Source organism: Microcaecilia unicolor, chromosome 11 (genome assembly GCF_901765095.1).
Source record: "Microcaecilia unicolor chromosome 11, aMicUni1.1, whole genome shotgun sequence".
Classification (NCBI taxonomy): Eukaryota; Metazoa; Chordata; class Amphibia; order Gymnophiona; family Siphonopidae; genus Microcaecilia; species Microcaecilia unicolor.
Window position 1 is genome coordinate 32910736 of NC_044041.1, and position 13289 is coordinate 32924024.

The window sequence follows — 13289 nt, forward strand, 5'->3', positions numbered from 1 at the left end:
GCTTTCATAACTGAGTGGGTTGGTGAGGTGGATTAGTGAGGTTATCGGTTCTCATTGTAGGCTTTGTTGAAGAAATATGTCTTCAGAGATTTACGGAAGATAGTTGTTTCGTCGATTGTTTTCAGGTCTGTAGGTAGTGCATTCCATAACTGCGTGCTCATGTAAGAGAAGGTAGTGGCATGCACTTTATAGAATGCGCTTAGGCGAATTTAATTTCCGCACTGAAGTTTTAGACGTGATATATAGAATCTAGTTCTTTATGTGTAAACAATCCGCTTCTTTAGCTGGGCCAGTTTTAGGTTTGTCACCTTAGGCACCTGCAAGCTATACTGCCCCACCCTCCCAGGCCTTCATTCCCCCCTCCTTCAAACCCTGGTCTTCACCATTCTTCCTGCACCACTTACCTGTTAAAAACCTTCTATCTAAACCGCATCTCTGCTGGCGACACTCAGGCACTGCCTGCCAGCAATCCAGCTCTGAGCACAGAGACCATGAGCTGGAATGTATCTCCTGCAGTCCTGGAGTGCCACATATCATATCAGCTGGAGGAGGAGTTTGGCAGCAACAGAATACTTGGGTAAAAGATGTATGGGGGGAAGGAAGTATGTTAAATTTGCAAGAAACAACATTAGTGCAGCAAATCCATTTCCATTTTTTTTATTATAATAGATTAGGCTCTGATAACAAACCTGAAAATATATCCAAATCAAAATATCAGAAAAATAAAGCTATATTCCACCATTTATCATCTTTAAAAGTAAGATTAGTGTATTAGTATGGTGCAGGGTCTTCAGGCACCTGGATAGCAGCACAAATAAAATTCACAGTGCAGGGTGGGGTTACACACTGGGGACTAGGGCAGACTCCAAGGAGTGAGCCTGGCCAGTGCCAAACTCTCTGAAATCTCTCGGCTTCCTAAAAGAGGAAACATCTCAAAACATCACCACTGTCACTTTGCTAGTTAATCTTTCTTTAAAAATCAGTCATGTTCTGAGTTTTGTCCTCCTACAAACAAACATGAAAGCTCACTTGAAGGCTGGTATGTGATAGAAACTGGACTATACTATACTAAAGATTTGTACTCATGCAAATCTTTTGTTAATAGGACAATTTTTACGCTAGAGAATCGTGTTTGTTTTTTTTTTCTAAAGCTGCTTCATTGAGAAAAATATAGGTTGTTGGGTTAAGCAGAATGAAGGGAAGGGTTGACAGGCCTGAGTTCTCCTTTTTCATGTGGAATCCAAAACCAGTGGGCACTGGCATGATGTATATAAGGAGGCAGGCCACAACAATGGCCAATTTCTCAGAGAAGCTACGTTTTTTAATATCCTGAGATGAGATGAATTAATCATTTGTTACCAGAAGTAGGAGACAGTAACTTCAACCTTTTGAGGAAAAAAGTTTGTTTAGGTTTTTTTGTTTTTAACACAATGATGTTTTGATGAAATTCCTCCTCTGCCTTCTGTGTGTAGCATTATTGATTCATTCATGTATATGGCAGGGAAACAGTTTTAACATTTCAGCTCCATTTTAGCTACGGTTACCCTGTGAACTTCATCAGGACCATCTGCTAGACGGAGTGCACGTGCCCAGGCAAAAAACTGAGCAAGTGGGTAATCGTTGCTGAGTCCTGCACCACCAAAGGCCTAAAAGAGAAGCATTTTTATGAAAAATTAAGGCACCAGGTTCATTCTATATATAAAACATATGAAAATACACATTTAAATTGGTCTCCAGCATCAGCATACAACGTTTATGATACTCTAGAGGGAGTTATAAGGTGAAATTAGGCCTTATCTGCTAATTTTCTTTTCATTAGACCCTCCAGATTGGTCAAGACGCTTGGGTTATGCACGCCTACCAGCAGAGGATACTGAGAACACCTGAGTTTGGATACTGTATATCTATCCTGTACAGAACCCAACCATTCAGTATTTTTTTTTTGTTACACTTGTACCCCGCGCTTTCCCACTCATGGCAGGCTCAATGCGGCGGGCCATGGAGGATTAAATGACTTGCCCAGAGTCACAAGGAGCTGCCTATGCCGGGAATCGAACTCAGTTCCACAGTTCCCCAGGACCAAAGTCCACCACCCTAACCACTAGGCCACTCTAAATAACAAAGCACAGAAAGAAAAACACCACAGAACCTTGTACCTTGGCCAACCACAAAAAGAACTGTGCTTCTGCAGACAGACTGCAACCAGCAGACTGACCTGCACCAGTCAAGAATTCAGGAAAACAGAACATGTCTGAGGGAGCTCAGAGAGGTCCTGGCGGGTCCTCTTAAAGATTTGTTTAATAAATCCTTGGAGACGGGAGAGGTTCCGAGGGACTGGAGAACGGCAGAGGTGGTACCTCTTCACAAAAGTGGTGATAAGGAAGAAGCTGGAAACTACAGGCCGGTAAGCCTCACTTCGGTTATTGGAAAAGTAATGGAAGCCATGCTGAAGGAAAGCATAGTGAATTTCCTAGAAGCCAACAAGCTGCAAGATCCGAGACAACATGGTTTTACCAGAGGGAAATCGTGCCAAACGAATCTCATTGAATTCTTTGATTGGATAACTGGAGAATTGAATCATCGACGTGCTATAGATCTAATCTACTTAGATTTTAGCAAAGCTTTTGACACGGTTCCTCACAGGAGGCTCTTAAATAAACTAGATGGGCTGAAGATAGGTCCCGAAGTGGTGAACTGGATTAGGAACTGGTTGACGGACAGACGACAGAGGGTGGTGGTAAATGGAGTTCGCTCGGAGGAGGGAAAGGTGAGTAGCGGAGTGCCTCAGGGATCGGTGCTGGGGCCGATTCTGTTCAATATATTTGTGAGTGACATTGCCGAAGGGTTAGAAGGTAAAGTTTGCCTATTTGCGGATGATACTAAGATTTGCAACAGAGTGGACACCCGGGAGGGAGTGGAAAGCATGAAAAGGGATCTGAGGAAGCTAGAAGAATGGTCTAAGGTTTGGCAATTAAAATTCAATGCGAAGAAATGCAAAGTGATGCATTTAGGGAGTAGAAACCCACGAGAGACGTATGTGTTAGGCGGTGAGAGTCTGATAGGTACTGAGGGGGAGAGGGATCTTGGGGTGATAGTATCCGAGGATCTGAAGGCGACGAAACAGTGTGACAAGGCGGTGGCTGTAGCGAGAAGGTTGCTAGGCTGTATAGAGAGAGGTGTGATCAGCAGAAGAAAGGAAGTGTTGATGCCCCTGTACAAGTCGTTGGTGAGGCCCCACCTGGAGTATTGTGTTCAGTTTTGGAGGCCGTACCTTGCGAAGGATGTTAAAAAAATGGAAGCGGTGCAAAGAAAAGCTACGAGAATGGTATGGGATTTGCGTTCCAAGACGTATGAGCAGAGACTTGCTGACCTGAACATGTATACCCTGGAGGAAAGGAGGAACAGGGGTGATATGATACAGACGTTCAAATACTTGAAAGGTATTAATCCGCAAAAAAATCTTTTCTGGAGATGGGAAGGCGGTAGAACTAGAGGACATGAAATGAGATTGAAGGGGGGCAGACTCAAAAAAGATGTCAGGAAGTATTTTTTCACGGAGAGGGTGGTGGATGCTTGGAATGCCCTCCCGCGGGAGGTGGTGGAGATGAAAACGGCAATGGAATTCAAACATGCGTGGGATGTGCATAAAGGAATCCTGTGCAGCAGGAATGGATCCTCAGAAGCTTAGCCGAAATTGGGTGGCGGAGCAGGTGGGGGAAGAGAGGTTGGTGGTTGGGAGGCGAGGATAGTGGAGGGCAGACTTATACGGTCCGTGCCAGAGCCGGTGATGGGAGGCGGGACTGGTGGTTGGGAGGCGGGAAATACTGCTGGGCAGACTTGTACGGTCTGTGCCCTGAAAAAGGCAAGTACAAATCAAGGTAAAGGTATACACATGAGTTTATCTTGTTGGGCAGACTGGATGGACCATGCAGGTCTTTTTCTGCCGTCATCTACTATGTTACCTCTTTTGACAGGTTTTCTACTCATGTGCACTGGTAAACAACCACAGCAAGCTAGAGCAAAACACAATAAATAGGGAGGGTTCTTGACCGGTCTGGAGAGTCTAGAGGAAAGAAAATTAGCAGGTTAAGGCCTAATTTCACCTATCTCAGCAACCCTCCAGACCGGTCAAGATGCTAGGAAAATACCAAAGCAGTAAACCCTTAAGGGAGAGAAACCCCCCGGAAACCAGAAGTCAAACCAGCTGCCCCTTTCACCTGCACGTCAATTCTGCAATGTTTCACAGAGGAATGTGTCAGCATCAGTTGAAAGCTCAACCTGAAAGTCAGCCTAACTGAAGATTCAGAGCCTACCCAAAGGCCTCTGGGAAATACTGCAAGCAGCCCTGAACACCTTTGGTATGACAGTGATGACAGTGTAAACAGGATGCCTTTCCTGCCTTTGGGGCTTAGTTTGCATGTCTTAAGCACCTGTACTTTAGAGTAACAAAAGGAGGCCAGACCCAGTGCTCAGCACAAACAATAGAACTCAGACAACTGGTCTCCAAGAAACTGACTTCAAAAGAATCCACATCTCTTGGGTAATCAGGAGACATCAGCTCATAGAAACTAAGAGGCAGATGCAGCAACCAAAGGTAAACAAATCTAAATCGTTAAAGTCCCTAAGGATTTTAAAAAAACGAAGAATGCACCAAAAAAAAAAGTCACACATGCTGAGATCGGTATTGAAACGTACAATGTATCAAAGAATCACAATACACATCGTTAATCGGCCCCCAAGTCATGCACAGAGCAGCCAAGCGTTATGTTAGCTGCTCTGCACATGACGTCAGACAGGGGCGGGCGCAGGAGGAGAGAGATGCGCGACCGAAGCTAGGCGAAGGCAGGCATCAGCTTTCTTCTTGCCCGTGCAGCGCCTTCGGACAGAGGAGAGAGGCGCTGCACGGGCCCGGTAAGAGGGAGGGGGGCCCGATGGAGGAGGGGAATGGCAGCGACGACCCCAAGAGGGGGCGGGGCACAGGGCGGAGGATGTCGGGAGGCGGAGCTGAGGGGAGACAGAGTAGTGAGGAAGGGAGGGGGGCCGGGGCTGTGCGAAAACAGGGTTGAAAGCATTCTCAGGTGGTTCAGTGTGTTTTATTTATTCAATCTGTAACTTGCAGCCAAGTAATAGCTTCGTTTCATGGCTCACTGCTGCTGAATGAGGCTTCTATTGCTTTGACCTTCCTTGCCTGATGGTCATGAGACTTTCCATGTCCTGTCAACTAGGGAGTTTAAAAAAAAATCCCCAGTTGCTGCTGTAGGAATCAATCCACGGCACATCAGACTATTTTTGAACTCCTTGGGGCTTGTAGAGGCTTCTGTTTATGGATTGTGCCTTTCAGTTTCCTTTTGACTAATCACAGCGCTATTAGCTCTGCTAATGCGCTGGGATTGGCTCACAGTTTGTTTGTTTTTTCACTTTATGATTTTTCCTGGCACAGAGCTGTCCTAACGAGAGGTCCAGACCTCTCGTTAGATTTCCTGCCTTTTTCCTGCGTAAAGGCAATCGGAAAAGGTTAGTGCATCTCGTTTCAATGGGGTTTTCACACTAATTGCTCATCTCCATTCCGTTTTCGTTAGCTGCTAGCTTCCTCGGTAAAAGCCCTTTGATGCATGCAACGGATCAAATTTTCCTCGTTGGAGGGTCATTAAAGGCTCATTAAGCTTTAGTGCATCTGCCTCTAAATTATTACACAGGAATATGCTGGAAAAAGGGAGCTCAGGGATACAAAAGGACACATTCACACCCAGGACACAGGCATACCCACACCCAGTACACCCCCCCCCCCCCACACACACACACTTTCTGAGAAAGCCATTCCATACACATCCCCCTCCTCAGCCCAACAGAAGGACAGACATAACATGCACTTACAGACACACAAAGAAACAGAGACAGACCCACAGCACCAGCTGCAATACATTTCGGCCCTGTAGTACACCTAATTTTACATAAAATACCTTTTTCCACGCCACCTCTGTAAAGCTGACATCTGACTTCTGGGGACCCTAGACCATAATGGACAGAATGCAAAGAAGACCACACCACCACTCTACAAATGTCCTGTGGCAGAATCAAACTGCTCTCTGCCCAAAAGGTAGTCACCCCCCCCCCCCAGAGGAATGTGCCTTAAGCACCAACAGAACATCACAACCTTTAAGCAAATAAGCTGAAGCAATCGCCTCCTTTAGCCACCAAGCTATAGTTGTACTGAGGAGAGGTCCTGAAGATGCGACTCCACCCAGTGCACCAGCAATGCTGTCTCTTCTGCAACTGCCCAACTCTTTGTGCCACCCTGCCAATTTACATAGGCCACAGCCATAGCATTGTTGGAGAGGACCCGCATGGCTTTGCCAAGGAGGAGCGGTTGGAAGGACTCAAGAGCTAACCAGATCACCCGTGTCTCCAACCGACTGAATGACCAGCGAGACTCTTCCATCGACCAGCAACCCTAAGCCAACTGTCCGAGGCAATGAGCTCTCCAGCCCCCCAGACTGGTGTCCATGGTAACAACTATCCACTCCGGCGACTTCAGAGGCATGCCCTTCTCCAGATGAGTAGTGCAAAACCACCACTGTAGACTGCTCTGGAGAGCTCCCAAAAGTAGAAGCCGCACTTCCAAATTCTGCTTCTGTGGAGACTAGCGGGAAAGAAGAGTTTGCTACAGCAGCCTCATGTGAGCCCTGACCCACGGTACCACTTCCAATGCAGTTGCCATCAAGCTCAGTACCTGAAGGTAGGACCAGGCCGAGGGGGTGCTCTCTGACAACAGTGCCTAAATATGCCCCTGCAGCCTACTGATCCGAGCAAGTGGCAGAAACACACGCCCCACCAGCGTGTCAAACCAAACCCCCAAATATTCAAGGAAATGAGATGGCTATAGTTGGCTCTTAGCTGAGTTCATCACCCAGCCCAGAGACTCCAGAAAAGACACCACCTGACCAGTTGCTCTCTCGCTCTCTAAATGGGACTTCACTTGAATCAACCAGTCATCTAGATATGGATGGACCAAGATGCCCTGCTTCTGAAGGGCTGCTGCCACAACCACCATCGTCTTGGAAAATGTCCTAGGCACAGTCATGAGCCTGAACGGCTGAGCACAAAATTGAAAATGTTTTCCTAAGACAGAAAAACCGAAGAAACCGCGGATGTGCCATGCAAACAGAAATGAGCAGATAAGCTTCTGTCAAATCCATGGAAGTGAGAAACTCCCCATGCCAAACTGCAACAATGACCAAGCACAACATCTCCATGTGAAATGATGGAACCTTGAGAGCCCCATTGACTGAGGTCCAAAATAGGTCGATAAGCATCCTCCTTCTTGGGAACCTCAAAGTAAATGGAATAACAGCCCATCCTCTGTTCCCTCTGAGGTACGGACACTACCACCCCCAGATGGACCAGCCGAAGCAACATATCCCGAATCGCCCTGCCTTGAGACAAAAATGACACGGCAATTCGAGAAACAAATCTGGAAGCAGGCTCTCAAACTCCAGCACACAGCCCTCATGAATGACCTCGAGGGCCCACTGGTCTGATGTGATCTGGGTCCATCTCTGGTAAACTGTTGCAACTGAGCACCCACCTGTATCAGAGGCTGGACCACCACACCTTCTTTGAGAACTGTAGGAGTATTTACCTGAGATCTCACCTTTGCTGGTCTTGGCCTATACAGCCATTCTGTTATAACAATATGGATATTACAGCCTGTGGCCTGTATGCATCAGTAACCATCAGAAACCAGCTTTGTTACAAAGGAAAATTACTGCTGAGCATACCATGATGACTTCATCTAAGGACATATTCTTTGTCGCAAACTAGCCCAGTTATCTCCTGGGAAGACTGGCAGGAGGATAGAAGGCTTGGAAAGAGCAAGAGACTGATTTCCTAAACACCAGTGAACTGCATACCTTGTAACAAACTCACAAGGTTAGCTCAGCTACAATATACGGCCTTACCTAATGACTGTGTCATCTGCATCCAGAATACAGATCTCTGACTTATTCCTGGACTGAGAGACTTGCTGAGGCTTCAGTTTGAATCTCAGAGGAGGAATCTGCTTTTTTATCATTGGAAGTCTGCCACAGACTGCAAGTTGAGATAACAGGATATACTACCTATGGGTCATGGGGATAATTAGTCCTTGGCTTTTGTCTGAGACAGATGGGTTTTATGTCATGACTTATGGTCTGTGAATTTAGCTGCTAACTGTGTATTTTGCATAAGACATGTGGTGTAAGTTCTCATAATAATCATTAGGATATCAGTATTGTGATTGGTTGTGTAATCACTCATTTAGTCAGTCTATTAGGATAATCTTATATCATTATCTAGATTTTGGTGATAATCTATTTTTATAGCAAGTTATTTTGTATTTTGCTTGAGAACTATTTATATATATATTTCTTTACCTAATAAATAATATATATTTCATCTGTGGCATTGTTCCTTTTTCCAGCACAGCTAGCTAGCCATTGGGCCAAAGAGGTACGCTTCCCCTAGACACGAGTCCAGAATAATTGCTATTTAGTAGTGTTTTGTCAGTTAAGTACCTCAGAATACCTACAGAACTATGCACTGGTCCAGGAGCCCCCGAAGTGGAGTCCCGACCTCCACAACGGCTGCCCTGAAAGGATTGTGTCTGTTGAAAGCAACGAACTCTGGGAGCTCCCCCAGACCTAGACAGTTGATAATGCTTAGCCTCTCGAAAATGGCCACAAACCAACCCACCACAGCCACTAGACTCAGACTGAACTTCCGGTAACAAAGGAACCTTAGCTTATCCAAGACTGCACGCCAACTTATCCAACTCCTCCCCAAAGACCATGGGACTTTTAAAGGGAAGAGAACAGAACTTGGAAGCCGTGTCTGCGGCCCAATCCAATAGCCAGTGTGTCCACCGGGCAGCCACAATAAGGTACATATTCTTTGCCGAAGCATGCAGCGAGTCATAAAGGGCGTCGGCCAAGAAAGAGGAGCCCATCTCCAGCTCTAACATCGAATCATCCAACACCTTCTCTGCCCAGCAAAAACAAGCTTGAGCCACAAGACCCCCACACATGGAGCCTGCAGCGCCAGCAAATCAAAGCTATGCTTGAGAAGAGACTCCTATCCTGGGGGGTCACAAAGGTCCACACCACTGTCCACCAGAACGGCAGTCATTTTAGTCACCACCACACCCACAGTGGGAGGCTTCAGGGAGTCTCTATCTTCCTGTAGAATCGGATAATGCCTAGTCATGGCCCGAGCAACTTTACAAGGGGTATCTGGCGAATTCCACTCTACCAAGACCATGTCCTTAAGATCCATATTCATAGGGAAGGACCGCATTTTTTTCAGTATTACCAGAATCAAGAGAGTGTCTGACATATCTTATGTTGATACTTCATTTCCACTTAATCCTATGTTCCATCTAGAAGTTGGGTTTCAAATGTAAAGACTACATCGTAGCAATGATACATTGTAACGTTTGTGCAATACTATAGTATTCTAGTTATTACCATTGTTACAAGGCATTTGATTGACACATAATGGTTCTTATAATTTCAGCATTGCTTGAAAAGTTATCACATACACAAATTGTATTAATATACAATAGCATATTTAAACACAGAGATACCACATGTCTTTGAAACAATATGCTTATATTTAGGTCAGCACATTTTTCTGGTTTATTCGGTTGAGCTGTTTTTTTCAATATATATACTAGAAGATTCACGACTGTGGTCTTCAGTACATGTGAGTTCATTGGATATTCAGTTTCTTTATTACTATTTATTTATTTCTTCTTTTTTTCAACAATTTTTGTTATTGATTCAATCTCAAGTTTGTCATTCATTTTTTGATATTTTCTAGTTGGTTTCATCAAATCTACCATATTTTGACAGTAGAGAATCATTGTGTAGGTGGGAGTCTTGTTTTGCTTAAAATTAGAATTTGGACATATTATGTTTAAGTAAATATGGCTCCTTATTCATGATCATTTATAGTTGATACAAACAGCAGTTCTCTCTCTATATATATATTTTTGATTGCTTTTCATTATCTTTTTAATTATTTTAATTATTTATTATATATGCGTGACATAATTGTGGAATGGTTTCTTATTTATGATAAATTAATTACACCTTTTTAGTTATTTATTATATGTGTGAGATATATTTGTGTTATATTTATTTAATGCGAATGTACATCAGTATTATATATATATATATTTTTTTGTTACATTTGTACCCCGCGCTTTCCCACTCATGGCAGGCTCAATGCGGCTTACATGAGGCAATGGAGGGTTAAGTGACTTGTTTATAATCATTTATTATACAGTGGGGGAAATAAGTATTTGATCCCTTGCTGATTTTGTAAGTGTGCCCACTGACAAAGACATGAGCAGCCCATAATTGAAGGGTAGGTTATTGGTAACAGTGAGAGATAGCACATCACAAATTAAATCCGGAAAATCACATTGTGGAAAGTATATGAATTTATTTGCATTCTGCAGAGGGAAATAAGTATTTGATCCCCCACCAACCAGTAAGAGATCTGGCCCCTACAGACCAGGTAGATGCTCCAAATCAACTCGTTACCTGCATGACAGACAGCTGTCGGCAATGGTCACCTGTATGAAAGACACCTGTCCACAGACTCAGTGAATCAGTCAGACTCTAACCTCTACAAAATGGCCAAGAGCAAGGAGCTGTCTAAGGATGTCAGGGACAAGATCATACACCTGCACAAGGCTGGAATGGGCTACAAAACCATCAGTAAGACGCTGGGCGAGAAGGAGACAACTGTTGGTGCCATAGTAAGAAAATGGAAGAAGTACAAAATGACTGTCAATCGACAAAGATCTGGGGCTCCACGCAAAATCTCACCTCGTGGGGTATCCTTGATCATGAGGAAGGTTAGAAATCAGCCTACAACTACAAGGGGGGAACTTGTCAATGATCTCAAGGCAGCTGGGACCACTGTCACCACGAAAACCATTGGTAACACATTACGACATAACGGATTGCAATCCTGCAGTGCCCGCAAGGTCCCCCTGCTCCGGAAGGCACATGTGACGGCCCGTCTGAAGTTTGCCAGTGAACACCTGGATGATGCCGAGAGTGATTGGGAGAAGGTGCTGTGGTCAGATGAGACAAAAATTGAGCTCTTTGGCATGAACTCAACTCGCCGTGTTTGGAGGAAGAGAAATGCTGCCTATGACCCAAAGAACACCGTCCCCACTGTCAAGCATGGAGGTGGAAATGTTATGTTTTGGGGGTGTTTCTCTGCTAAGGGCACAGGACTACTTCACCGCATCAATGGGAGAATGGATGGGGCCATGTACCGTACAATTCTGAGTGACAACCTCCTTCCCTCCGCCAGGGCCTTAAAAATGGGTCGTGGCTGGGTCTTCCAGCACGACAATGACCCAAAACATACAGCCAAGGCAACAAAGGAGTGGCTCAGGAAGAAGCACATTAGGGTCATGGAGTGGCCTAGCCAGTCACCAGACCTTAATCCCATTGAAAACTTATGGAGGGAGCTGAAGCTGCGAGTTGCCAAGCGACAGCCCAGAACTCTTAATGATTTAGAGATGATCTGCAAAGAGGAGTGGACCAAAATTCCTCCTGACATGTGTGCAAACCTCATCATCAACTACAGAAGACGTCTGACCGCTGTGCTTGCCAACAAGGGTTTTGCCACCAAGTATTAGGTCTTGTTTGCCAGAGGGATCAAATACTTATTTCCCTCTGCAGAATGCAAATAAATTCATATACTTTCCACAATGTGATTTTCCGGATTTAATTTGTGATGTGCTATCTCTCACTGTTACCAATAACCTACCCTTCAATTATGGGCTGCTCATGTCTTTGTCAGTGGGCACACTTACAAAATCAGCAAGGGATCAAATACTTATTTCCCCCACTGTATGTGTGTGATATTTGTGTTACATTTATTTCATGTTACATTTACTTTAGGTATTTGATATGCAATATACAAATACATATATATGTAATGTGAGTATAATAATTACTATTTTTTGTCATATCTGCATTGTGTTTTAAAACGTCATTTTATCTGTTTTGTAGCCCCTGAAGCAGCCCTGCTGGGCGAAACACGGCCTGTGTCAGGCTGTACTGTATATAATTTTTAATATCTATTAATAAATTACATTTTTTCATAACGATCTGCTTTGTTGATTTTCCGTCTAAGACATGCAAGGTTCCTGCACTTACATGGCAGCAGAGGCACACTGCTATCCACTCCAGCCGGCGGGCAGAGGAGGTGGAGGGATCTGGCCACCCGGGTGTAACACCCCAAGGGGGAGGACGGAGCTCCACCGGACCTACACTCCAGAAGCATGCCAAGGCACCACAGATAAAGGAAACTTTGGTCCCTCTTTTTTTTTTTTTAATTAATTTATTTATTTATGGTTCACTTATATCCCACATTTTCCCACTCATGCAGGCACAATGTGGCTTACAGAAAGTTAAGTAAAATTGACAATGTAGGAATCTTAGAAAAGTATACAAAGAATAGACAGGGGGAACAGTTGCTAACAGTGCGAAACTAAGCAGGGTAAGGGTCAGGGAGGGTGCATCAATCAGCAGTGTAAATAGGGGAGAAAGTCTTAGCAAAGAAGTAGGTCTTCAGCAACTTCTTGAAGAGGGAGTGGTCCGCTTGAGTTTTAAGGTGTTTCAGGAGAGCATTCCAGTGTTTAGGGCTCCAATAGCGGAAAGAAGAGGTGAAGAGAGAAGAAAGAAAGCCAGAGCACCCAAAGAACCCCACTGAGCCTACCAGACCGGTCAGGCTGCACAGACTCCATGTCTACCCACTGCTGGAGACTGAGAAATACTGACTGGTTGGGTTCTGCACAGGATAGATATACAGTATCCAAACTCAGGTGTTATCAGCCTCCCTCTGCTGGTAGGCATGCATAACCCAAGCATCTTAACTGGTCTGGAGGGTTGTTGAGGAATGTCTGTTATTGACAAAGAACAATCAATGTAAAGATTATGACACATAATAGATTGTATGAAGTCAGATCCCTACTCTGAAACAGTGCACAGTACCAATTAGCAAAGCAATCTTGTACTACAAAATAGGCATTTTGTGAATGTGTTTGGGGAAAACAACAAAGTAAACCATGAAAAATATGCTCCCGAGTCTGTTTTGCAATTTTTTTTTTTTTAGACTAGCCACACTGGGTCAGAACAATGGTCCATCCAGCCAAGGAACTTATCCAAATCTTTTTTTTTACCCCCCCCCCCCCCCCTATGATTTCTCTGTCTATTCTGTCATCT

The 13289-nt window shown here is 44.6% G+C and overlaps 1 protein-coding gene across 1 annotated transcript in view; it reads right to left on the minus strand.

Moving 5' to 3' along the window:
- Positions 1 to 1410: 1410 nt before the first annotated feature.
- ACAD10 (acyl-CoA dehydrogenase family member 10) overlaps positions 1411 to 13289 on the minus strand; it is an 83734-nt gene continuing 71855 nt past the window's right edge. Inside the window, exon 21 of the mRNA XM_030217795.1 lies at positions 1411 to 1646. Coding sequence (XP_030073655.1) covers positions 1512 to 1646 — 135 coding nt within the window. The 3' untranslated portion in view covers positions 1411 to 1511. The remainder of the gene's footprint in view (positions 1647 to 13289) is intronic.